The sequence below is a fragment of the Erythrolamprus reginae genome, chromosome 10 (genome assembly GCF_031021105.1).
Source record: "Erythrolamprus reginae isolate rEryReg1 chromosome 10, rEryReg1.hap1, whole genome shotgun sequence".
Lineage (NCBI taxonomy): Eukaryota > Metazoa > Chordata > Lepidosauria > Squamata > Dipsadidae > Erythrolamprus > Erythrolamprus reginae.
This window is the reverse complement of record NC_091959.1, coordinates 47365116-47392980: the sequence shown is the minus strand read 5'-3', so window position 1 is coordinate 47392980 and position 27865 is coordinate 47365116. Positions and strand designations below refer to the sequence as shown.

Genomic DNA, 27865 nt, shown 5'->3' with positions numbered 1-27865 from the left:
TTAGGTCCCACAGAGTTGACCTTCTCCGGGTCCCATCGACCAAACAATGTCGTCTGGTGGGTCCCAGGGGAAGAGCCTTCTCTGTGGTGACCCTGACCCTCTGGAACCAGCTCCCCCCTGAGATTAGAACAGCCCCCGCCCTCCTTGCCTTCCGCAAACTCCTTAAAACCCACCTCTGCCATCAGGTATGGGGGAACTGAAATATCTTCCCCAGGCCTATACTGTTTATGTATGGTACGTTGTGTGAATCTTTTTTTTTAATTATGGGTTTTTAGCTTTCTAATTATTGAATTTGTATTTTACACTGTTTTTCTGTTGCTGTTGTGAGCCACCCCGAGTCTGCAGAGACGGGCGGCATACAAATTTAATAAATAGATAGATAGATAGATGGATGGATGGATGGATGGATGGATGGATGGATGGATGGATGGATGGATGGATGGATAGATAGATAGATAGATAGATAGATAGATAGATAGATAGATAGATAGATAGATAAAATACTGTGTAGTAATCAGAATACATGTGGCAGTGGTGGCTTGTTCAGACAACAATACAAGTAAACAGGATATTAAAGATATTATTTACAGGATATGCACATTAATTATAATACAGATCTATTATCTCCTTCACACACAGCAGATATAATATACCATTTAATATTAGCACACAGCCTATTCTCTTATTCTCTTATTACCTTTACATCATTATAACATATTCTGCACAATATCTTGCACACAGCTCTTAGTATATTCTATACAATATATTTATTTTTATTTATTTTATCTATTTGTTTATTTATTTTGTCCAATATACAATAATATACAATGAAGGTTATAGAGGATATAGTAGAGAAGAAATGTGAGATATAGGAGAGACTATAGGACAGGGGACGGAAGGCACTCTAGTGCGCTTATGTACGGCCCTTACTGACCTCTTAGGAATCTGGAGAGGTCAACTGTGGATAGTCTAAGGGTAAAATGTTGGGGGTTAGGGGATGATACTACAGAGTCCGGTAATGAGTTCCATGCTTCAACAACTCGATTACTAAAGTCGTATTTTTTACAGTCAAGTTTGGAGCGGTTAATATTCAGCTTGAATCTGTTGTGTGCTCTTGTGTTGTTGTTGTTGTTGTTATATTGCACACAGCTCAGAGATTAATACTTAACCGGCATATATAAGCAATGTAACCAGAGAATGTAACCAGAGAGCAGCACATCTGGCTCCCTTATATTTCCAAATTGCAGCCTAGCCCATAATTGCTGCCTGGCTCTTAAAGCTATATCACTATTTCCTTCTAACATTCTATACTGAGTAATCTTAATATATTGGAAACTCAACCAAAAGAGTACGTGGTAGTGACAAAACTCAACCAAAGTTTCTAAAGCCGTCTTCCGGCCGGCTACCCCTGGTCTCTCAGCCCTTCTTTCTTCTTTCTTCTTCTGTGTCCACTATGGGGTCCGAAGGTGGACGAATACGGGACCCAGCAGCCCATCGCCCTGTTGAAGCTGCTGCTGGAGAAGGGCGCCTTGTACGACCGGGGGAAAGAGATGAACTGCAAATACCTCCGCGACTTGGGCTTCATGGCAGCCATGGGCAAAGCCGGGGGCGGCCGCAACGAAGTGGACCCCCGCTTCATCTCCCTCTTCAGCGTCTTCAACGTGCCCTTCCCTTCGGAGGTCTCCCTGCACTTGATTTACGCCTCCATTTTGAAAGGGCACCTGGCGGTAAGTTGGGAGAGAGAGAGAGAGAGAGATTGAGTCCGTGTCAATCAGATGAACAGGTAGCCCTTGACTTACCACCAACAGCGGAGCTCAAAAATCTAGGGTGTTAAATGAGACACCCCTGTTTTACGACCTTAGACTTATACACCGCTTCATAGTGCTTTACCTTTTAAACCTCTCTAAGCGGTTTACAGAGTCACCCAGTTGCCCCCCAACAATCTGGATCCTCATTTGACCCTTGGAAAAGATGGAAGGCTGAGTTAACCTTGAGTAAGGAAGGAAGGGAGGGAGGAGAGAGGGAGGGAGGGAGGGAGGAAGGAAAGGAAGGAAGCAAGGAAGGAAGGAAGGAAGGAAGGAAAGGAAGGGAAAGAAATAAAGGAAGGAAGGAAGGAAAGGAAGGAAGGAAGGAAAAGAAAGAAAGGAAGGGAAAGAAAGGAAGGGAAAGGAAGGAAGGAAGGGAAAGGAAGGAAGGAAAGGAAGGAAGGAAAGGAAGGAAGGGAGGGAAAGAAATAAAGGAAGGAAAGGAAGGAAGGAAGGAAAAGAAAGAAAGGAAGGGAAAGAAAGGAAGGGAAAGGAAGGAAGGAAGGGAAAGGAAGGAAGGAAGGAAGGAAAGGAAGGAAGGGAGGGAAAGAAATAAAGGAAGGAAGGGAGGAAAGGAAGGAAGGGAGGGAAAGAACGGAAGGGAAAGAAAGGAAGGAAGGAAAGGAAGGGAAAGGAAGGAAGGAAGGGAAAGAAAGGAAGGAAGGGAAGGAAGGAAGGGAAAGGAAGGAAGGAAGGAAAGGAAGGAAGGAAAGGAAGGAAGGGAGGGAAAGAAATAAAGGAAGGAAGGAAGGAAAGGAAGGAAGGAAGGAAAAGAAAGAAAGGAAGGGAAAGAAAGGAAGGGAAAGGAAGGAAGGAAGGGAAAGAAAGGAAGGAAGGAAGGAAGGAAAGGAAGGAAGGGAGGGAAAGAAATAAAGGAAGGAAGGGAGGAAAGGAAGGAAGGGAGGGAAAGAACGGAAGGGAAAGAAAGGAAGGAAGGAAAGGAAGGGAAAGGAAGGAAGGAAGGGAAAGAAAGGAAGGAAGGGAAGGAAGGAAGGGAAAGAAAGGAAGGAAGGAAAGGAAGGAAGGGAAAGGAAGGAAGGAAAGGAAGGAAGGGAGAGAAATAAAGGAAGGAAGGACAGAAGGAGGGGAAAAGGCAGAGCAAAGCAATTTATATACCGCTTCACAGTCCTTTCTAGCCCTCTCTAAGCGGTTTACAATCTGGGTCCTCATTTGACCCACCTTGAAAGGATGGAAGGCCGAGAGTCCACCTTGAGCCAGTGGTGAGATTTGAACTGCTGAACTACAGCTAGGAGTTAGCTGAAGCTTTTGAATTGTGATCATGTGACTGAAGATGCTGCAACGGTCATAAGTCTGAAAAAATGATCCTTTTCTCAGTGCCGTTGCAACTTTGAAAGGGTCACTAAATGAACCAGTACCAGCTGTATTAATCGGGAAGGAGGAAGGAAAAATAGACCACAAAAATGGCAGTGTTTTTCCACGGTTCTCTCTCTCTTTTTCTCCCCTTCATGACAAAATCTCTTTTCATCCGCAGCCCTTCGACGAGTCCATCGCTGCCATTGCGGACAAAATCACCTCCTGCACTCTGGCCCTTTACCAAACCATCGTCCACGACTTGCCGCCGACGCCTTCCAAGTTCCACTACATCTTCAACCTGCGCGACCTCTCCAGGGTTTACAATGGGCTGGTTCAAACCACCCCAGAACGGTGAGTGTGTAATAGTCGTTCAAGTAGTCCGCCTCGACTTACAACCAATTCGTTCAGCGACCGTTCATTACCTCCTTCCCTGGTGGGTCAAATGAGGACCCAGATTGTTGGGGCAAGTGGCTGACTCTAAAACCGCTTAGAGAGGGCTGTGAAGCGGTAGGTAAGTTGCAATTCTGTGTTAGCAAAAACTTCAGAAGGGAAGGATTTAGGGGTAGTGATTTCTGACAGTCTCAAAATGGGTGAGCAGTGTGGTCGGGCAGTAGGAAAAGCAGGTAGGATGCTTGGCTGCATAGCTAGAGGTATAACAAGCAGGAAGAGGGAGATTGTGATCCCCTTATATAGAATGCTGGTGAGACCACATTTGGAATAATACTGTGTTCAGTTCTGGAGACCTCACCTACAAAAAGATATTGACAAAATTGAACGGGTCCAAAGACGGGCTACAAGAAGGGTGGAAGGTCTTAAGCATAAAACGTATCAGGAAAGACTTCATGGACTCCATCTGTCTAGTCTGGAGGACAGAAGGAAAAGGGGGGACACGATCGAAACATTTAAATATATTAAAGGGTTAAATAAGGTCCAGGAGGGAAGTGTTTTTAATAGGAAAGTGAACACAAGAACAAGGGGACACAATCTGAAGTTAGTTGGGGGAAAGACCAAAGGCAACATGAGAAAATATGATTTGACTGAAAGAGTAGTAGGTCCTTGGAACAAACTTCCAGCAGACGTGGTTGGTCAATCCAGAGTCACTGAATCTAAACATGCCTGGGATAAACATATATCCATCCTAAGATAAAATACAGAAAATAGTATAAGGGCAGACTAGATGGACCAGGAGGTCTTTTGCTGCCATCAATCTTCTATGTTTCAATATTTGTAAGTAAGTAAGTAAGTAAGTAAGTAAGTAAGGAAGGAAGGAAGGAAGGAAGGAAGGAAGGAAGGAAGGAAGGAAGGAAGGAAGGAAGGAAGGAAGGAAGAATCCACAGTAACTGAATGTAAACATGCCTGGGATAAACATAGATCCACCCTAAGATGAAATACAGAAATAGTATAAGGGCAGACTAGATGGACCAGGAGGTCTTTTTCTGCCGTCAGTCTTCTATGTTTCTATGTTTCTAATTGCTACTATTCATTTGACATGGCCTATTACGTCTTTGACGGCTCATCTGACTGACGGCTCATTTGACACAGGTTCCAGACAATCACCCAGATGGTGAGGGTATGGAGGAACGAATGCCTGCGGGTTTTCCATGACCGACTGATCAATAAGGCAGATAAAGCTCTGGTAGGTTCTTCTTTTTGAAACTCCTAAAGTCCAGTTCAATTAGGGCGGTTCGGGGCATCACGTTTTCAAACTTTTTCAAAGGAACTCGGAGGCAGGAACCAAGCAGACCTTTTCTGGCAGAGAAATCCTTAGTTGGGCTCAACCTATGGCCCAAACATCCCCAGGCCTGCCTTTTCCCAGAGGACCCCATTCCTTGGTCCCATAAGAACCAGGAGACTCATACTTAATGATGGCTGCAGTGTCCTAGCAGCTTGGGATCTCACAAACACCAATAGAGGGCCAAGCACACAAAATCCCAGAGTCTTATCTCTTGTATTTGCAGAATGCATAGAACTTGCCAAAAACTTATTTTCCGGTTTCAGCGACTCTCGATCATCAAGTGCAGATTTGATCCTTCTATCTCCAGATCCTAAACCAATTCTTCGTCCTAGGCTGTTGTATCTAACTAAAGATTTTCACTGATGTGTGTTAGTTGGGGGAAAGATCAGAAGCAGCGTGAGAAAATATTATTTCACTGAAATAGTAGTAGATCCTTGGAACAAACTTCCAGCAGACATGGTTGGTAAATCCACAGTCACTGAATTTAAACATGCCTGGGATAAACATATATCCATTGTAAGATAAAATACAGGAAATAGTATAAGGACAGACTAGATGGACCATGAGGTCTTTTTCTGCCGTCAGTCTTCTATGTTTCTATGTTTCTAGTAATTCTGGGGTCGTTGGCTGGTGTAAATTGGTAATGCTGGCGTTGGTAATGTGGGGTCTTTAGTGCTCTCTGAGGTTGGTTGTTTTATTGCAGTTGTTGCATGACCTAGCTAGGGAACATCTTCAGTGCTTAAAAGGGAGTGGGTTTTGCTCTCTGTTTATATAAATGAAAGCCCCACTCTCTTCTAGCACTGGTGACATTACCTAGTTGGGCAAAGAAATGTCTACAAACTAATTGGTTAGACATTAGATATGTCATTAGACTGTCATTATATTAATTATCTAATGACACATATAATGACAGCCACTAGAATATCCAATGCTCAGTTCTGGAAAAATAAAATGATACCATCAGAAAACAATACAATTGATAAAATATATAAATGCGCTGAAATGGACAATGGTACCTCCAGAACCGCCTGCTACCGCACGAATCCCAGTGACCGATAAGGTCCCACAGAGTTGGCCTTCTCCGGGTCCCGTCGACCAAACAATGTCGTTTGGCGGGCCCCAGGGGAAGTGCCTTCTCTGTGGCAGCCCCGGCCCTCTGGAACCAACTCCCCCCAGAGATTAGAACTGCCCCCACCCTCCCTGTCTTTCGTAAACTACTCAAGACTCACTTATACCGCCAGGCATGGGGGAACTGAGACACCTTTCCCCCAGGCTTTTTTATACTTTGTTTTATTTTTGGTATGAATGTGCTGTTGTTGTTTTTTGTTTGTTTAAATAATGATATTAGATTTGTTCCACTGCTATATTGTTTTTATTACTGTTGTGAGCCGCCCCGAGTCTTCGGAGAGGGATGGCATAAAAATCTAATAAATAATAATAATAATAATAATAATAATAATAATAATAATAATAATAATAATAAAAAAATGACCATGGAAATCGAGGGAACAAGTGATTCAGAATACAGTACTACCATACTTGGAATATATATATAGTACAAGTGGATGGAGAATAGAAATAAGGTATAGGGGTATAATGTTTAATGACATACAAAAACAGATAAACATATAAATAGTATATAAAGGTAAGTATAAACAGATAGGTATATTTTAAATGCAAATATATTGTATATAAAAATGGAAATATAAGAAATATAATGAAATGGGTAAGATCTGTAAAGATCTGGAGTTAACCGGTGGCCTTTCTGTCCAACTGTCCAAGGTCCAAGGCCACATACAAGGCCTGCTGGAATCGAATTTCAAAGATTCTGCTGAAAACGCACTCAGGGACCCGATCCTGTTTGGAGATTTCCGAACGGCCCTGAACGAGGGGGAGCCTCGCGTTTACGAAGACATCCAGGATTATGACGCAGCCAAAGCTCTCTTCCAGGTACGGAGCTATGCAGTAGGACTTGACAAGATACCAGAATTTATAGTGTGGCAATTTAGGAACCAGGGCAGCGAAACAACGAAGACACTTTTGTAGACAACAGTAGAATAGAATAGAACAGAATAGAATAGAATAGAATTTTATTGGCCAAGTGTGATTGGACACACAAGGAATTTGTCTTGGTGCATATGCTCTCAGCGTACATAAAATAAAATATACATTTGTCAAGAATCATGTGGCACGACACTTAATGATTGTCATAGGGGTCAAATAAGCAATGAAGAAGCAATATTAATAAAAATCTTAGGATATAAGCAACAAGTTACAGTCATAGAGTCAACATGGGAGGAAATGGGTGATAGGAATGATGAGAAAAACTAGTAGAATAGAAGTGCAGATTTAGTAGAAAGTCTGACAGTGTTGAGGGAATTATTTGTTTAGTAGAGTGATGGCGTTCGGAAAAAACCTGTTCTTGAAAACATTAGTAAACAGTTTTTACACTTCAATGCATTCAAAATATCTTCTGTCTTAGTCTTCTATTTACGTTGCTTTAACTAAATGCAGCAAAGCTTATTTACACATAGATACTAAACCTATCCAGGTTTCTCCATATCAGAACTACAGCTTTAACTCACTAATTAACTCACGCTCAAACTGCTCCAGCCAGCCAACATAAACAGCTAACAACTAGCAGCTAACAATCATTGTAAAGCTGCTTTGCATTTTATAGTGCCCTGGACCAATCAGATTGCAGTTTACACTCTATGACTCAGCATTCATTGCTGTTTAACACGCTTCTTTCCCCCGTTATATGGTGTTCTGCCTGACCGGGCTCAGGCGATAATTAACAGTCCAGGAAAGAAGGTCAGACACACACGAGCATTGCTAATCAGCAAACTTGTATTAAACAGAAAAGAAAAGGCTAAAGAAAACTGTCCTTATTTTCAGGAGTAAAACACAGTTCGAGGCGAAAATTCAGCTAGGTACAAAGTTCATGAAAAAGCAAACAAATACAAAATTCACGTAGCAGAACCGTTCCAGGAGTTCTCTGAATTCTCGAGGCAGGAGAGCAGCAGCTAGTCCCAGAGTTTTCAACTCCCACTTGCCTGACAATGCTGAGTTGAAATCCAAAGGCACAGCTTCAAAGCAGGAACCACAAAGCCACACAAGCCACACAGATAAACATCCACAGTTTGCCTCTGCCTCTACTCCCTTTTGTAACTGTAGCCCTCATTATGGGAACCACACCCAGCCTTCATTCTGTGGACCACACCCAAACACAGGTGACACCATAATCACCGTTGATAATCCCTTAATTGAGCCCTACGTTGCATTGCTCTAAGGCTATGCATATTGATTATCTGTTCAGCATCCGAATCCAAAGAAGAGAGGCTATCTGAAGGGCTGCCTGCTAAATCCCCTGGGCTGTCTGCCAGTTCCTGTGGTCTGCCTCTGAACCATTGGCCTCATCCTCTGGGCTGTCTGCCACGTTTTCCTGGCTGTCAGCCAGGCTTTCACAATCACTCTGTGATGCATCTCTCACATATGTGGGGGCAACAGCTGGCCCAGGCCCAAACACAACATATGGTAACATAATGGAATATCACCTAGGACTGAACTAATCCTTGGCAGAAATATATCTTGAAAGTTGAAATCAGGTTAAAGCCAAATCCAGCTGTTGTCTCTTCCCTTATCCATGACAGTGGTGAAATCCAGTGGGTTTTTTTACTACTGGTTCTTGGTGGGCGTGGCAGGGGAAGGATCCTGCAAAATCCCCATTCTCTCTCCACTCCTGGGGCCAACCAGAGGTGGTATTTGCCGGTTCTCCAAAGTACAGTGATACCTTGTCTTACAAACTTAATTGGTTCCGGGACGAGGTTCTTAAGGTGAAAAGTTTGTAAGACAAAACAATGTTTCCCATAGGAATCAATGGAAAAGCGATTAATGCGTGCAAGCCCAAAATTCACCCCTTTTGCCAGCCGAAGCGCCCGTTTTTGCTCTGCTGGGATTCTCCTGAGGCTCCCCTCCATGGGAAACCCCACCTCTGGACTTCTGTGTTTTTGCAATACTGCAGGGGAATCCCAGCGTCGCAAAAATGAGCGCTTCGCTGGGAACAGAAGTCCGGAGGTGGGGTTTCCCAGTGAGGGGAGCCTCAGCGAAATTGCATCATCGCAAAAACACGGAAGTCCTCGAAACCCCACCTCCGGACCTCTGTGTTTCTGCGATGCTGCAATTTCACTGAGGCTCCCCTCACTGGGAAACTCCACCTTCGGACTTCCGTTGCCAGCGAAGCGCCTGTTTTTGCGATGCTGAGATTCCCCTCCTGGGATTCCCCTGAAGCATCGCAAAAACACAGAAGTCTGGAGGTGGGGTTTCCCATGGAGGGGATCCTCAGGGGAAACCCAGCAGTGAAAAAACGGGTGCTTAGCTGGCAACGGAAGTTCGGAGATGGGGCATCCCAGCAGCAGCGGTGGGTTTGTAAGGTGAAAATAGTTTGTAAGAAGAGGCAAAAAAATCTTAAACCCCGGGTTTGTATCTCGAAAAGTTTGTATGATGAGGCGTTTGTAAGACGAGGTATCACTGTACTTGAAATCTCCACTATTGGTTCTCCAGAATCTTTCAGAACCTGCTGGATTTCACCCCTAATCTATGCCCTAGCTTAGCATGTGGGCAGCCGATCTAGTTTTAACATAATAAAAAGTTTCTAAGATAGTGTTTATGTAGTTGAAGAATTTCCAGCCCAGTTTTTACATAAGTGAAGAGCTTCCAAATTAGCTTTTACTTAGTTAGGGTTTCCTAACAAGTTTTTTACATTATGAAAAGAGTTTTTCCTAACTAGATCTTACATAATTAAAGAGCTTCCTGGTTAGTTTTTACATAATTAAAACAGTTTCCAAGTTAGTTGTTAAAGAGTTTCTAAGCTAGTTTTTATGTAGTTGAAGAATTTCCAAGCTAGCTTTTACTTAGGGTTTCCTAACAAGTTTTTTACATTGCTAAAAGAGTTTTTCCTAACTAGTTTTTACATAATTAAAGAGCTTCCTGGTTAGTTTTTACATAGTTAAAATTTCTTAGCCAGTTTTTACATAATTAAAACTTTTTCCAAGTTAGTTGTTAAAGAGTTTCTAAGCTAGTTTTTATGTAGTTGAAGAATTTCCAGACTAGTTTTTACACAATTGAAGAGTTTCCAAACTAGTTTTTACTTAGTTAGGGTTTCCTAACAAATTTTTACATTGCTAAAAAGTTTTTCCTAATGAGATTTTACATAGTTAAAGAGCTTCATAGTTAGTTAAAGAGTTTCCAACTAGTTTTTACGTAGTTAACATTTCTTAGTTAGTTTTTACATAATTAAAACAGTTTCCAAGTTAGTTTTTTTACAAAATTGAAGAGTTTTCCAACTAGTTTCTACTTAGACGACAAGGAGAAAACCCCACAGCAGGATGACCCACTGATCATTTTGTCCGGCTTTTTGCTCGCAGGAGATTTTGGAAGAATACAACGAAGTGAACACAAAAATGAACCTTGTGCTGTTCGACGATGCCCTGGAACACTTGACCCGCGTTCACCGTATCATTCGGATGGATCGGGGCCACGGCCTGCTGGTAGGAGTCGGCGGCTCTGGAAAGCAGTCCTTGGCAAGATTAGCAGCCTACACCGCGGGATGTGAGGTGAGTTGTGCAGCTCCATCTAAAAAAAACTTTGTTGTAGTCCCGTATTTTTCAAACCTAAGCAAAAGATTTGCAATCCCATTTTGCCAATCCAACCATGGCAAAAAAAAAAGATTTCGAATCTCATTTGATCCTAATAATCTGAGGCTATCTGAGGTTAGTTGGGGGAAAGATTAGAAGTAACGTGAGAAAATATTATTTGACTGAAAGAGTCGTAGAGGCTTGGAACAATTTTCCAGTGGACTTGGTTGGTCAATCCACAGGAACTGAACTGAAACATGCCTGGGATAAACATAGATCCACCCTGTTCTGTCGGGCTCTCTGGTAGACTCCTCCCAAAAATTCACAGGTACAAATTTCAGACACACACACGTTGGAAAATTCAAAACAATGTTCTTTATAATGAAAATTCACTTAAACCAAACGCTCTTTTTGTATAGCCAAGAGCACTCGTCTCCAAACAAACTGGTAATTTGTACAAGTCCCTTATCAGTTCGGTGATACTTAGCTTGCAGCTGTGAGGCAATTCACAGTCCTTCTTCTTTCACAAAGTGAAACACACTTTGCTCTGGTTTAGTTTCAAAGCGGGGGAAAATCAGCACACAAAAAGTCAAATACAGTAAAGCAGTCACAAAACAGAAGGATCAGATAATCCTCCACAATGGCCAAACCCACAGGCTGCTCTTTATAGCAGCCTCACTAATGACCACAGCCCCACCCAACCACAGGTGGCCTCATTTTCTTTGATAATAATCTCTCAGTTGTTGCTGCCTATGCATCGCTCTCCGCATGCGTGGCTGTATCATTAACTCTTGTTCTGAATCCAAAGAGGAGCTAGATAATTGATCTCCTTCTGAGCTGTCTGCCCCACTCTCCTCCTCCCTGTCACTCATGTCTTCTTGGTCAGAGGAGCCTTCATCATCAGATTCCACCAGGGGGAGGCAAAACAGGCCTGCAGCATGTGGATGTCTCCCCCACATCCACAGTCCTTGGGGCAGGAGCTGGGCCAGAGCGAACCACAACACACCCTAAGATAAAATACAGGAAATAATATAAGGGCAGACTAGATGGACCAGGAGGTCTTTTTCTGCCATCAATCTTCTATGTTTCTATAATCACACAGTTCAAATTCTTGGAGACTTGGGCCTCCTTCTTTAATCTGCTTTCAGCGATGCAGCAAAAACTCAAGATGATAAGTATGAACCAATTTTAAAAACGGTGGGATTTTGCTAGTACAGTGGACATATGATCCCTCTCTTCCTGGGTTCACGTTGACACCTTAACCGACTTAATTGACAATAAGGCAGACTTGAAAATTGCCAATCCTTCTTTGCCTGGGAAAGACTGATTTAAAGTTAGTTGCAGAGACATACTGTAAATTCAATAAATAAATGCATAAATTGAAATGCCACTTAGACTTACCATATTTTTGGACTAGTAAAACCTAAGCCAACCCCTCCCCCCCCAAATAGGCCGATGGATGAACCCTTCACCTTTTTTTAGGTCTTCGAAATAGTCCTCAGCCGAGGGTACAGCGAAAACAATTTGCGGGAAGACCTCAAGATTCTCTACACGAGACTCGGGATCGACAATAAAATCATCGTCTTCCTCTTTACGGATGCCCATGTGGCTGAAGAAGGATTCTTGGAGCTCATCAACAACATGTTAACCTCAGGTATCTCGAGAGCAAAGTGTGTTTTCCTTTACGGGCCCTGCGAGGGACGCTTTGCATTTCAGGTGTTTCCAAGGCTCTGGTAGAGAAGATGACCTGGGCTGTCCTGTTATTTTAAAACCCTGTCCTATTGCTCTCCTATACCTTTCCTCTATTCCTATATCTCTTCTTCTATTCTTTCATTGATATGTTCTATTCCTTTATCTTCTCTTCTATTCTTTCTTAGATATATTTTACTATGAGTATCTCCTCTATAACCTTCTTCATGTATTTTACTATGTGTATAGAGATATATACACACTAGAGCCCTCATTGTGTATTGGACAAAATAAATAAATAAATGAATGAATGAATGAATGAATTAATTAATTAATTAATGGTTGTCCTGAAGCAGCTTTTCCAAAAGGCAACTGGTCTTTCTTGGGAGGTTTTTCCCCCTTCAAAAGTGTTCCGCTCTTCATCCAAGAAACTTCTGGGACAATAACGTACTCCCTTGAATTAGCAGTAGGAGACCACGCGGCCGCCACCACCACCTTTCGTCTTCTTCAAGGCCCCCACTTCACTCTGGCGGTGGCCACCTCCCCCCTTCCAGCCGCTCACCTCCCCTTCTCGTTTTTTCTGATGCTCCGCAGGCATCGTTCCGGCCTTGTTCGCGGACGACGAGCGGGACAACATCTTAAGTCAGATTACCCAGGAAGCCATGAAAACGGGCATCGCCCCGGCCAAAGAGAGCGTCTGGCAGTACTTTGTGAACAAGAGCGCCAACAACCTCCACATTGTCCTCGGGATGTCCCCGGTGGGGGAGACCTTGAGGACCCGCTGCCGGAATTTCCCAGGTACCTTCGAAGGGGCAGCTCTTCCCAACAATATCGAAGTGACCCAGCCAGGCCACAAGAGGGGCGAAAGAGCGGAAGGCAGCAGCTGGGAGATTCGCAACGAAGGAGAATATTTGTAGCTCAGGGTCGAGATGAGGTGCCCATGGTGCTCTCTAAGCTTGGTGGTTTTCCTGCAGACGTTTCATCACCCAACTAGGGAACATGTTCAGTGCTAGAAGGGAATGGAGTTTATGAAGAGGAGGAGAAAGAGAAGGACTCTGAGCTTGGTTGTTTCATGACCCAACTGGATAGCATCATCAGAGGTGATAAGGAAACAACCAAGCTCCGAGAACACCAAGAGTAGAGTAGGATAGGATAGGATAGGATAGGATAGATTAGAATAGAATAGAATAGAATAGAATAGAATAGAATTCTTTATTGGCCAAGTGTGATTGGACACACAAGGAATTTGTCTTTGGTGCATAGGCTCTCAGCGTACATAAAAGAAAAGAGAGATTTGTCAAGAATCATGAGGGACAACGCAATGAAAGAGTAGTAGATCCTTGGAACAAACTTCCAGCAGACGTGGTTGGTAAATCCACAGTCACTGAATTTAAACATGCCTGGGATAAACATATATCCATCCTAAGATAAAATACAGGAAATGGTATAAGGGCAGACTAGATGGACCAGGAGGTCTTTTTCTGCCATCAATCTTCTATGTTTCTATGTTTCTATTATTTATTTATTTATTTATTATTTGGATTGGAAGGGTGGAAGGAAAGAAAGAGAAGGAAGGAAGGAAGGAAAGAAAGAGAAGGGAGGAAGAGAAGGAAGGAAGGAAGGAAGGAAGGAAGGAAGAATCCACAGTCACTGAATTTAAACATGCCTGGGATAAACATAGATCCATTGTAAGATAAAATACAGGAAATGGTATAAGGGCAGACTAGATGAACCATGAGGTCTTTTTTCTGCTGTCAATCTTCTATGTTTCTATGTTTCTATGATTGTCATAGGGGTCAAATAAGCAATTAGGAAACAATATTAATAAAAAGGTTAAGGATACAAGCAACAAGTTACAGTCATACAGTCCTCAGTGGGAGGAGGAAATGAGTGACAGGAATGGACGCCTCAGAGAAGATTCTACCTTGATCGGGTTTTTCATCCTTTCCTTTAAAGGCCTCGTCAACAACACTGGCATTGATTGGTTCCTGCCCTGGCCTCCTCAAGCTCTGTACGCCGTTGCAAAGTTCTTTTTAGGTAAGAAAGACCTTTCAACTGTCACACACCCACACACGCACACTTTCAACAGTGGTGTATTTGTTGTAGGCCTCAACCACAACAACACACGAGCACACAACAGATACAAACTCAAAGTGAACCGCTCCAAACTCCACAGTAGGAAATACGACTTTAGTAACAGAGTAGTTATTTATTATTTTAAATATTAGATTTGTTATATGTTGTTTCACTATTGCTGTTAGCCGCCCCGAGTCTGCGGAGAGGGGCGGCATACAAATCTAATGAATGAATGAATGAATGAATGAATGAATGAATGAATGAATGAATGAATGAATGAATGAATGAATGAATGAATGAATGATGCATGGAACTCACTACCTGACTCTGGAGTATCATTACCCTTAGACTATCCACTGTTGACCTCTCCCGATTCCTAAGAGGTCAGTAAGGGGCGTGCATAAGTGCACCAGCGTGCCTTCCATCCCCTGTCCTTAATGTTTCTCTCTTACTAGTATCATGTATATAAATATTGTTGTATCTCTGTATACCACCAATCCGTATTTGACAATATTGTTCTCCCATGTCTCTGGAAGGAGAGTCCAGCATGGGATTTAGCTCAATCTTATTGGTAGGAACTGAGTTTTAAATTAATATAATTAACATATTAATTAGGTACCGCCCCCTTGCTGCCCCAGTACCTCAGTTTTAAAAAAACTCAGTCTAGGATAGGGATACTGAGTTGTTTGCTCCTGAAGGAGTAATTTAAAATAAAGTGTATGGTTGTAAAATTTATCTTTACAGTTTTAATGTTTTTTGCTTGTGTCTTTAACAGGTTTCTACAGGATTAAGGGGTTTCTGCCCTCCGCGGGCAGCGCCCCCATCGTTCTCCTTATGGGGCCTCTTCTCTCCGAGAGTACTGCCCTGAAGAGGAATGTTGAGCCGGAGATCCCTGTCCTCCGCGGTCATATCTGGCTTTCACCCCGTGTGGGAGGGGTCCGCCCCCTACCCACTTAAGGGGGCAGCGGAAGGACTTCAAAGCAGTTCCGATCTGCCTTATTGGAAAGCCGCGCTTCTCAGCTGATGCCGGGGAAGCCGTCCCGAGCGCCTCACAGCTGGCGGCTAATTAACTGTTTAAAAACAGAAAGAAGAGTGAGAAGCCGCTCGAAATGCAAGCGGCGAGCAAGGGGGGGGGCAGAGTCGGCGTTTCGGCCGTTTACGGAGCCATGGAAGCCGCGCCCCCCCCCCCTTTACCCCGAAGCGGCAATAGCTTGCGCCCGCCATTTTGGGGCTTAATTGGCGCGCGGCAGACCTGACAGCCTCATTTTTGGCGCGCTTTGGCACCGCGCCAGGAGCCAGGCCGGTGATCTACCCAGCAACAGGCTCATTGGCTAGGTCGCTCACGTGAAGTGAGCAACTGCCGACAGCCATTACAGGCACTCACGAGTGGAGGCAAAATCGGTTTGAGAGTGTGTTTGGATACTGCTTTCAAGGACATTTGTGAGTAAAGCTGCCCCAATTTCTGACAGGATGGCTGACCAGCAAGGGCAGGAGCAGTCCCAGTCTGCTCAGGGTTCCAGCAAAAGCAAGGAGAAGGCTTCCTCTAAGGCCAAGGCCAAATCTTCCCAATCGTCTTCCTCATTAAGAGAAGCAGAGAGGAAAATAAAAGCGTTAGAGCAACGCTTGGATGCAGCATTAGCTTCTCCAGCTGCAGGGGCCTTCCATATACCCCCATTTCAGCCACTTCCACCAGGGGGGACACTGCCAATGGGGGCCTTAGGCTCTGCCTCAGAAAAAGATTGGTCCCCCGACCGTCAGGCATTACCTGGTACAATTACACCATTGCCTTCGCCTCAGGTCAGGCCAGAGAGGCCTGCCTCAATCAGCCAACCATTGTATGGGCCTTCTACTGGTCCACAAACACTTGCAGCTCCCTCGGCATCCTTCACCCCTACGGCTGCAGGGCTTAGAGCCCAAGGTGATGTCTGGCAAGCCTTTCCTCCATCCCTGCAGGACATGATTGCTAACATATATGCGCAGGGAATGGTGGCCGGCGCCCAGCAAGTAACACCTCCATTGCCACAAGCTTACCAGCCCAGGGATCTTTGGTCAGCACCACCGCCCCCTCCTGGGTTGGATTCTTTTGCGGGAGACACTGGCTTTCTGGAGGAAGACAGCGAGCATGGGCACAATGAACTATCTGATGATGATTATGCCTGCCCTGAACAGCCAGCTCCCGCAGGACTATTTAAGCCAACTTTATTTAGGCTGCTGTTGCATAAGGTGAAGCAAACCTTGGATGTGCCAGGGGCGAATGCACCCACAGATGCAGGGGATGGACTTAGGACTTCGGCTTCCCTGTGTAAGGAGCAACCTAAGGAATCCGAGAACGTGCCTGCAATGGAGATATTTTTGGAAAATATCAAACGCACCTGGCAGCACCCAGCAGCGGCACAGGGTCCCTCCATGATGGAGCGTCGCTTCTATACGTTCGACGAAGAGATGGAGAACCTGCTGCAATTCCCGCCAGTGGATAAGCCAGTGGCCACACTGGTATCCAATGCTGTCGTCCCTTCGGAGACTGCGGACAGTCTCAAGCCGGATGAAAGACGGGCTGAGACACTTCTAAAAAAGGCCCATCAAATGGCAGCATGGGCCCTACGAGCGGCATCTACTGCATCCATTTTCAATAGGGCCTCCATCATGTGGCTTCAGGAGGTGCAGTCTAGGATGGGGCCTGAAGACTCCCGCCTCAAGCAGGACTTAAACAAGCTGCTAGCGGCGGCCGAGTTTTCCGCGGATGCTACCTTGCATGCGGCAAAGTTTTCTGCAAGGGGCATGGCTTCCACTATATCTTCCCGGCGCCTCCTGTGGCTTCGACATTGGCAGGCGGACGCCAAGTCGAAGTGGCGCCTGTCGTCTGCCCCTTTCCAGGGCACGAAACTGTTTGGGGAGGTGTTGGAATCCGTCCTTGTGGAAGACAAGGATAAGAGGAAGATCCTTCCCAGATCTTCTAGAAGGCAAGATCGCAGTAACACCCCGTATCGACGTCGGCAGCCCTTTCGATGGGACCCAGCCTCCGGAACCACCCAGGCCTCCCGACCCTACTCACAGGGTCAATATGGGCAGTCCTACTCGTACCGGGGCGATAGGACCTACTTTCAAGGCCGGGGCAGGGGATACCAGCAGGCGAGACGCCCCTTTCGGGGTTTCAATCAACGAGGGTTCCGTGGAGCCAAGTGACTCCATAGGGCAGGTCCCTTTGGGGGGAAAACTCCAAAGGTTTTGTACCGCCTGGAGGACCACATCCTCCGACGCCTGGATCCTGGACACGGTAAGCCGGGGCCTACGCCTGGAGTTCCTTTGTATTCCGCCTACCCAATTTGTGTCATGTCCAGTACCCAAGGACATTATCAATCGGACATTACTAGAGCAAGAGATTGCGCATCTCCTAGAGATTCAAGCCATCGAGAGGGTGCCAGCCCATATGGAGGGCATGGGGTACTATTCCAAGGTCTTCATAGTACCCAAGTCATCAGGAGGTTGCAGGCTCATCTTGAATCTGAAACATCTAAACAAGTACGTGTTATACCGAAGATTCAAGATGGCCTCCCTCCGCACGATCCTGGCATCCATCCGGCCCAGAGATCTCATGTCATCCATCGACCTGAAGGAGGCGTATTTACACATTCCCATCCACCCAGAGCACCGGAAATACCTCCGATTTTATGTCCAGGGGAGGCACTATCAGTACCGGGCGATGCCCTTTGGCCTCTCTTCCGCACCGCGCACCTTTACCAAGATCCTGGATTCGTTAATCGCCGCCTTACGGTCCCGATCAATAAGACTTTTAGCATACTTGGACGACATCCTCGTATTGTCCAGGGATCGGGCGACCGCGCAGAAGGATCTGCGGGACACGGTAGCGCTGTTGCAGGAGCATGGCTTTACGATAAACAACGAAAAAAGTCATTTTTCGCCCACCACAATTATAACCCATCTTGGCTCGGTTATCGACACCATCTCCATGAGAGTTTACCTGTCTCCGGAGAGAAAGCGCAACGTCCAGGGCTTAGTCACCAAATTACAACATCAGAGGATGGTGCCGCTGGCCTTCCTTTCCAAGGTCCTAGGGACTCTAGTGTCGTGCGTGGACATCGTTCCCTGGGCACGGTATCACTTTCGCACGCTACAATGGACTTTACTTCCTTACCAAAAACGCCGTGTCAGTCACACACGCAGGTCAATTACGGTGCAACGAGGCCTGCGAGACTCCCTAAGGTGGTGGAAGTCCCGGGCGATACATCAAGGGTCTCCATTTGGTCACCTACAACACATCATTGTGACTACGGATGCCAGCCTCCTGGGTTGGGGAGCCCATGTGGACCATCATGTGACCCAAGGAGTGTGGCTGCCTCAGGACTTGGTTCCTGTGAATATCAACTTCCTGGAGCTAAAAGCGGTGCGCCTTGCCTTGTCGACCTTCGCAACGCTCCTCCACGGGAAGCATGTGTTGGTCCGCACGGACAATGTTGCAACCAGGGCGCATCTCAACCACCAGGGAGGGACCAGATCCCTCAGGTTGATGGAGGAAACACAACTCCTTTTCGACTGGGCGGAGATCCATCTGGCGTCTCTTCACGCGGAGCACATTGCGGGGGAAGCCAATATTCAGGCGGATTGGCTCAGTCGGCAAGCAGTGGATCCCGCGGAGTGGAGTCTGACCCCGCACCTGTTTCAGCAAGTGACCAAACGGTTTGGCAACCCACAGGTAGACTTATTCGCGACTTCCCGCAATGCCCAGCTCCCAAGGTTTTATTCCAGATTTCCCACACCGGGAGCCGAAGGGACCAATGCCCTGTACCTTCCGTGGCCAAAGGAATTGCTTTATGCCTTTCCACCAATACCACTTCTTCCACGGGTCATCGAGAAGATCCTAGTGGAACGGGCGGAGATCATACTGATAGCACCGCACTGGCCACGCCGGGCTTGGTTCGCAGACCTGATGGGGCTCTCGATAGTCCAACCCTGGAGGATCCCAGACAACCTGATCACCCTCACTCAGGGAGCGATTGTCCATCCAGAGCCGCAATGGTTCCACCTGACCGCTTGGCGCTTGAGGGGGACAGATTAAGAACCTGGAACATTCCTGAGAATGTCATCGCTACGATACAGTCGGCCAGGAGGCCTTCAACGACTAGGATATACCAGGCTACGTGGGCCGCATTTACAGCCTTTTGCGAGGTCAGACATCAACGGCCACAGGATGCTAATTTAGTCTTGGTGTTGGAGTTCTTACAATCCGGTCTGGAGAAGGGATTGGCCCCCAACACATTAAGGAGACAGGTAGCGGCTTTGGCAACGATCATTCGATCTGAGGATGGGGGATTATTGTCCCACCATTCGTTGATTAGAGACTTTTTAAAAGGGGCTACCAATAGTCATCCCCCACCGATACGACGTTTTCCTACTTGGGATCTTACGACGGTGTTGCAAGCGCTCACAGCTCCTCCGTTTGAACCGCTGAGAACTGTGTCTTTGAGGATGTTATCTCTTAAAACAGCATTCTTAGTGGCCATTACATCTGCAAGGCGGGTGTCAGAGCTGTCGGCCTTGTCTGTGAGGCCTGACCTTTGTACATTTCAACCTAATAGGGTGACCTTACGTTTGGACCCAACGTTCATACCTAAAGTTAACACCCACTTTCACCGGACACAGGAACTTGTCTTGCCGGATTTCTGCGTGCATGGATCACATCCATTGGAACTTAAGTGGCATAAGGTGGACGTGCGCAGAGCTCTTAAACTCTATATTAGGCGCACGGCATCTTTTCGCAAGTCAGAGGCCTTATTTGTATCCTTCGGCCAACATCGACTGGGTCTCAAGGTGTCATCCCAGACAATTAGTCAATGGTTGAAGCTTTGTATAGCAGAAGCGTACAAAGCATGTTCCCAGCCATTACCCAGTGGAATCACGGCTCATTCGACTCGTAGTGCCGCTACTTCAGCGGCATGGGCCACACATGCATCGATAGAGGACATCTGTAGGGCGGCCACGTGGGCCACCCCTACCACCTTTATACGGCACTATAAATTGGACACGTTTGCTTCAGCCGAGGCGGCTTTCGGGAGGAGAGTGTTGCAACGAGTGTGTGACACTACAGGGTCATGATTCAATGATATCCCTCCCTTGAACAGTGGAACTTGGGTATATCCCATGCTGGACTCTCCTTCCAGAGACATGGGAGAAGAACCGTTGTACTCACCTGAACGGTCTTCTCCAGGTCCTGGAAGGAGAGTCCATACCCTCCCATTGAACCATGGACAGTTGTTACGTTCAGTTACTGTTTGTTGTTGCTTATTAAATAAATTCTGTTTATTCATGATATTCGTTTTTTTAAAACTGAGGTACTGGGGCAGCAAGGGGGCGGTACCTAATTAATATGTTAATTATATTAATTTAAAACTCAGTTCCTACCAATAAGATTGAGCTAAATCCCATAAGTCCGGTGGAGTTCCCCGGACTTATCGTCCTGGGGGACTTCAATCTGCCGTCGCTCGGCGGTTCCTCTGGACTGGCACAGGAGTTCATGGCCACCATGACAGCCATGGACCTGACTCAAGTAGTTCAGGGTCCGACTCACGAGGGTGGGCACGCACCCGATATGATATTCCTCTCTGAGCAACTGAGTAATGATCTGAGATTAAGGGGCTTAGAAGTGCTGCCTTTGTCGTGGTCAGATCATTTCCTACTGCGGCTTAACTTCCTGGCTCCAATCCTTCCCCGCAGGGAGGCGGAACCAATTAGGAGGTTCCGCCCCAGACGCCTGATGGATCCAGAAGGCTTCCAGATGGCGCTTGGGGTTATTCCAGATACACTTGTCCACAGTTCGGCAGAGTCTCTTGCTGAGGCCTGGAACAAGGCTGCAGGGGAGGCTCTTGACCAGATTGCGCCGTTGCGACCTCTCCGCGGCACTAGACCCCGTAGAGCTCCATGGTTCAACGAGGAGCTCCGGGTGTTGAAGCGCCAGAAGAGACGTCTGGAGAAGCGATGGAGGAAGAGTAAGTCCGAATCCGATCGAACACTTATAAGAGCTCATATTAAGACTTACAAAGTGGCGCTCAAGGCGGCAAGATGCGCGTATCATGCCGCCTTGATTGCATCAGCGGAATCCCGCCCGGCCGCTCTGTTTAGGGTAACCCGCTCCCTTCTTAATCAGAGGGGAGTTGGGGAGCCCTTGCAGAGTAGTGCCGAGGATTTTAACACGTTTTTCGCTGATAAAATCGCCCGGATCCGAGCGGACCTCGACTCCAATTGTGAAACAGAGTCGACTGACAATGAGTCAGTCGAGGTGACTGGGGCTAAACGTCTTTGTCCATCTGTCTGGGAGGAGTTTGACTTGGTGACACCTGATGAAGTGGACAAGGCCATTGGAGCTGTGAGTTCCGCCACCTGTTTACTGGATCCGTGTCCCTCTTGGCTGGTTTCGGCCAGTCGAGGGGTGACACGGAGCTGGGTCCAGGAGATTGTCAACGCCTCCTTGGGGAGGGGGTCCTTTCCGCCACTTTATAAGGAGGCGGTTGTGCGCCCCCTCCTCAAGAAGCCTTCCCTGGACCCAGCCGTGCTTAATAACTACCGTCCAGTCTCCAACCTTCCCTTCATGGGGAAGGTTGTCGAGAAGGTGGTGGCACTTCAACTCCAGCGGTCCTTGGATGAAGCCGATTATCTAGGTCCTCAGCAGTCTGGATTCAGGCCCGGCTACAGCACGGAAACTGCTTTGGTCGCGTTGATGGATGATCTCTGGCGGGCCCGGGACAGGGGCTTGTCCTCTGTCCTGGTGCTCCTTGACCTCTCAGCGGCTTTCGATACCATCGACCATGGTATCCTTCTGCGCCGGCTGGAGGGGTTGGGAGTGGGAGGCACTGTTCTTCAGTGGTTCTCCTCCTACCTCTCCGGTCGGTCGCAGTCGGTGTTAGTGGGGGGTCAGAGGTCGACCCCGAGGTTTCTCCCTTGTGGGGTGCCTCAGGGGTCGGTCCTCTCCCCCCTGCTATTTAATATCTACATGAAACCGCTGGGTGAGATCATCCAAGGGCATGGGGTGAGGTATCATCAATATGCCGATGATACCCAGTTGTACATCTCCACCCCATGTCCAGTCAACGAAGCAGTGGAAGTGATGTGCCGGTGCCTGGAGGCTGTTGGGGCCTGGATGGGTGTCAACAAACTCAAACTCAACCCAGACAAGACGGAGTGGCTGTGGGTCTTGCCTCCCAAGGACAATTCTATCTGTCCGTCCATTACCCTGGGGGGGAAATTATTGACCCCCTCAGAGAGGGTCCGCAACTTGGGCGTCCTCCTCGATCCACAGCTCACATTAGAAAAACACCTTTCAGCTGTGGCGAGGGGGGCGTTTGCCCAGGTTCGCCTGGTGCGCCAGTTGCGGCCCTATTTGGACCGGGAGTCATTGCTCACAGTCACTCATGCCCTCATCACCTCGAGGCTCGACTACTGTAACGCTCTCTACATGGGGCTACCTTTGAAAAGTGTTCGGAAACTTCAGATCGTGCAGAATGCAGCTGCGAGAGCAATTATGGGCTTCTCCAAGTATGCCCATATCACTCCAACACTCCGCAGTCTGCATTGGCTGCCGATCAGTTTCCGGTCCCAATTCAAAGTGTTGGTTATGACCTATAAAGCCCTTCATGGCACCGGACCAGAATATCTTCGGGACCGCCTCCTGCCGCACGAATCCCAGCGACCGGTTAGGTCCCACAGAGTTGGCCTTCTCCGGGTCCCGTCGACTAAACAATGTCGTCTGGCGGGACCCAGGGGAAGAGCCTTCTCTGTGGGGGCCCCGACCCTCTGGAACCAGCTCCCCCCTGAGATTAGGATTGCCCCCACCCTCCCTGCCTTTCGTAAACTCCTTAAGACCCACCTTTGCCGTCAGGCATGGGGGAACTAAAACACCTCCCCCTTGCCCATGTTGTTTTGTTGATTGATTGACTGTGTGCCTGTTTTTTATATATACTGCTTTTTATGAGATTATTAATTTCAATTGGAACTGGATGGGTGGGCATTGGATTTGGTATTGTGTACTGTACTGTTTTTTATTATTGTTGTGAGCCGCCCCGAGTTTGCGGAGAGGGGCGGCATATAAATCCAATAAACCTAAACCTAAACCTAAACCATGCTGGACTCTCCTTCCAGGACCTGGAGAAGACCGTTCAGGTGAGTACAACGGTTCTTCTATTACATGTAAAACATACATTGTTGGTTTGTTTTATATACAGTGGTATCTTTACTTCAGAACGCCTCTACTTAAGAACTTTTCTAAATAAGAACCGGGTGTTCAAGATTTTTTTGCCTCTTCTTAAGAACCCGAGCGCGGAAAAATTTCCCAGGAAATTTGAGAGCGGCACGAAGGCCTGGTCAGTTTCCTGCCATTCCTACTTTAATCCCGGCCATCCCGGGCTCTTCTCGGCTGCCAGTGGAGCCTTTCGGTGGCGCTTAAGGAGGCTTTGGCAGTCCAGAGCGAACGAAGCATTTCCCTTTCCCTGGGCGCTTGGAGAGGGAATAAACCTCTGCCAGTGCCCAGAGAAAAGAAATGCCCCCTTTGCTCTGGGCAGCGCAGAGCGAACGGAGCGTTTTCCTTTCTCTGGGTGCTGCCTCAGAGTCCCTCTTCTTCTTTTTTTAAGCCTTAAAGTTTTGGATTTTTTTTATTTCCCCCACCTCCTCTTCTTCCTCCTCCTCCTTCCACCCAAATTCCGAGCTTTTATTTCTTCCGAATGGGTTTGCACGCATTATTTGCTTTTACATTGATTCCTATGGGAAAAATTGCTTCTACTTACAAACTTTTCTGCTTAAGAACCTGGTCACGGAACGAACTAAGTTCTTAAGTAGAGGCACCACTGTATTGCCAAACCCAACTAGTTATGTACATAGAACTAACAAATTTGACAAATAAAATATATTTGACAGATACATGTTTTGTTAATATTATAGTATATTATTTAGATCTATAGATGTTCCTGGAAAACCAAATAAATAAATAAAGTATTTCTCAACCAGATCAACTTTAAGATAGGTGGACTTCAACTCCCAGAATTCCCCAGCCAGCACGGGATTCGATTCTTCTCCACTGACTGCCCCAACCCGCCCCCGTTTCTTTGCCTAGGGAACAATCCGCTCATCCCTTCGGAGCACACCGAGGAGCTGATCGCTCACACCGTCATGGTCCATGGCTCGGTCGGCGTCTACAGCAAAAAGTTCCTGCAGAAACTCAGGAGGAGCAATTACGTCACGCCCAAGAATTACCTGGACTTCATCAACACCTACACCAAGCTGCTGGAGGACAAGAATAATTTCATTTTGGGTAAGCGTTGCTTGGTAAACCCCCAGATCGGTTAATCGGGTGAATTTGGAAAAGGGGTTAAGGCAGGGTGGTAGGTGGGGTGTATGAGTTTACTTTACTTTATTGTCATTCTACTAAATCTGCACTTCTATTCTACTAGTTTTTCTCATCATTCCTTTCACCCATTTCCTCCCATGTTGACTGTATGACTGTAACTTGTTGCTTATGTCCTAAGATTTTTATTAATATTGCTTCTTCATTGCTTATTTGACCCCTATGACAATCATTAAGTGTTGTACTCCATGATTCTTGACAAATGTATATTTTATTTTATGTACGCTGAGAGCATATGCACCAAGACAAATTCCTTGTGTGTCCAATCACACTTGGCCAATAAAAATTCTATTCTATTGTATTCTATTGCACCGCGCATAAGGAAATTAAATGCCCTCTTTAATGTACATTATAACTCTAAAAATAAAACACGAACACCCATCCTTCACATTCTATGCAACTGAATTGAAAACCCCCTGATATTGCATTAATATTGCACTGTATGCAGTAGAATTCAATATATAGTGGTACCCCTAGGTACAAATGCCTCTACTTATGAACTTTTCTAGATAAGAACTGGATGTTCAAGATTTTTTTGCCTTTTCTCAAGAACCATTTTCCACTTATAAACCTGAGCTCCGAAACTGTAACCGGAAAAGGTGGGGAGAAGCCTCCGCGGGGCCTCTCTAGGAATCTCCTGGGAGGAAACAGGGCTGGAAAAGGCAGGGAGAAGCCTCCGTGGGGCCTCTCTAGGAATCTCCTGGGAGGAAACAGGGCCTCCGCCTTCCCTGTGGTTTCCCCGATCACACACATTATTTGCTTTTACATTGATCCCTTTGGGAAAAATTGCTTCTTCTTACAAACTTTTCTACTTAAGAACCTGGCCATGGAATGAATTAAGTTCGTAAGTAGAGGGACCACTGTAGTTATTGTTCTGGGATAGAAGCTGTTTTTAGCCTGTTTTTCCTTGTTTTTATTGTCCTGTACCGGCTGCCAGATGGTAATAGTTAAAAAAAAAAGATTGCCCAGGATGAGATGAATCTTTAAGAACGTTTCAAGCTTTTTTAAGACAGCTGGAGCTATAAAGCTCTTCCAAAGAGGGGAGAGGGCAACCAATGATCCTCTGGGCAATTTATTTAGAAGGACCCTGTGGGCCCTCATTGGTCGCTGGGGTAGATAATGACGTTAACCCTTTAGAGCGCTGTCCTATCTACCACTGTGCAATTGGCAAACCATACACAGGTGCAGCAAAGTTAAAATTGTCTCTATGGTGCAGTGGTTCTTGTTGCATGGAGAAGATCAGGTAGTATAATTGGAAACTAAATTGGGTGGAAACTAAATAAGGAGAGAAGCAACTGAGAACTAAGGCAAAATTTCCTGACAGAACAATTAATCCGTGGAACAGCTTGCCTCCAGAAGTTGCGAATGCTCCAACACTGGAAGTTTTTAAGAAGATGTTGGATAACCATCTGTCTGAACTAGTTTAGGGTTTCCTGCCTAAGCAGGGGGTTGGACTGGAAGACCTCCAACTCTTTTGTTATTATTGTTGTTGTTGTTGTTGTAGTTGTTGTTGTTGGACTAGAAGACCTCCAAGGTCCCTTCCAACTCTGTTATTATTATTATTGTTGTTGTTGTTGTTGTTGGACTAGAAGACCTCCAAGGTCCCTTCCAACTCTGTTATTATTATTGTTGTTGTTGTTGGACTAGAAGACCTCCAAGGTCCCTTCCAACTCTGTTATTATTATTGTTGTTGTTGTTGTTGTTGTTGTTGGACTAGAAGACCTCCAAGGTCCCTTCCAACTCTGTTATTATTATTGTTGTTGTTGTTGTTGTTGTTGGACTAGAAGACCTCCAAGGTCCCTTCCAACTCTGTTATTATTATTGTTGTTGTTGTTGTTGTTGGACTAGAAGACCTCCAAGGTCCCTTCCAACTCTGTTATTATTATTATTGTTGTTGTTGTTGGACTAGAAGACCTCCAAGGTCCCTTCCAACTCTGTTATTATTATTATTATTATTATTGTTGTTGTTGTTGGACTAGAAGACCTCCGAGGTCCCTTCCAACTCTGTTATTATTATTGTTGTTGTTGGACTAGAAGACCTCCAAGGTCCCTTCCAACTCTGTTATTATTATTATTATTATTGTTGTTGTTGTTGTTGGACTAGAAGACCTCCAAGGTCCCTTCCAACTCTGTTATTGTTGTTGTTGTTGTTGTTGTTGTTGGACTAGAAGACCTCCAAGGTCCCTTCCAACTCTGTTATTATTATTGTTGTTGTTGTTGGACTAGAAGACCTCCAAGGTCCCTTCCAACTCTGTTATTATTATTGTTGTTGTTGTTGTTGTTGTTGTTGGACTAGAAGACCTCCAAGGTCCCTTCCAACTCTGTTATTATTATTGTTGTTGTTGTTGTTGTTGTTGGACTAGAAGACCTCCAAGGTCCCTTCCAACTCTGTTATTATTATTATTGTTGTTGTTGTTGTTGTTGGACTAGAAGACCTCCAAGGTCCCTTCCAACTCTGTTATTATTATTATTGTTGTTGTTGTTGGACTAGAAGACCTCCAAGGTCCCTTCCAACTCTGTTATTATTATTATTATTGTTGTTGTTGTTGTTGTTCTAGAAGACCTCCAAGGTCCCTTCCAACTCTGTTATTATTATTGTTGTTGTTGTTGTTGTTGGACTAGAAGACCTCCGAGGTCCCTTCCAACTCTGTTATTATTATTGTTGTTGTTGTTGGACTAGAAGACCTCCAAGGTCCCTTCCAACTCTGTTATTATTATTGTTGTTGTTGTTGTTGTTGTTGGACTAGAAGACCTCCAAGGTCCCTTCCAACTCGAGCAGCAGGCCCAGCTGGGATTCTGTCTTCTGTTTAAAGAGAGAGGGCTGGGCAAGAGTTAAGGACCTCCCCACCGACGCTCCCCTCTTCTTTCCAGCTCAGTGCAAGCGTCTGGATGGCGGCTTGGATAAGCTGAAAGAAGCCACCATTCAACTGGACGAGCTCAACCGGAAGCTGGCCGAGCAGAAGATTGTGCTGGCGGAAAAATCGGCCGCCTGCGAGGCGCTCCTGCAAGAGATCGCCACAAATACGGCCATCGGCAAGTTTCTCCTCCCCCATGCCTTGCCCAACTGCAGGCTTTTAACTAAACTGTTGTGGGTGTCCAGAGCACTAACCACTATTATTTGTTTGTTTGTTTGTTTGTTTATTATTTATTTATTTATCTATCTGTCTGTCTGTCTGTCTGTCTGTCTGTCTGTCTGTCTATCTAT

The 27865-nt window shown here is 46.0% G+C and overlaps 1 protein-coding gene across 1 annotated transcript in view; it reads left to right on the top strand.

Moving 5' to 3' along the window:
• DNAH10 (dynein axonemal heavy chain 10) overlaps positions 1-27865 on the top strand; it is a 141553-nt gene that overhangs the window by 75607 nt on the left and 38081 nt on the right. The window contains 10 exon segments of the mRNA XM_070763165.1: positions 1467-1727; positions 3298-3470; positions 4662-4755; positions 6637-6804; positions 10281-10469; positions 11973-12144; positions 12774-12977; positions 14136-14216; positions 24370-24567; positions 27532-27693. Of these exon segments, the coding sequence (XP_070619266.1) occupies positions 1467-1727; positions 3298-3470; positions 4662-4755; positions 6637-6804; positions 10281-10469; positions 11973-12144; positions 12774-12977; positions 14136-14216; positions 24370-24567; positions 27532-27693 (1702 nt within the window).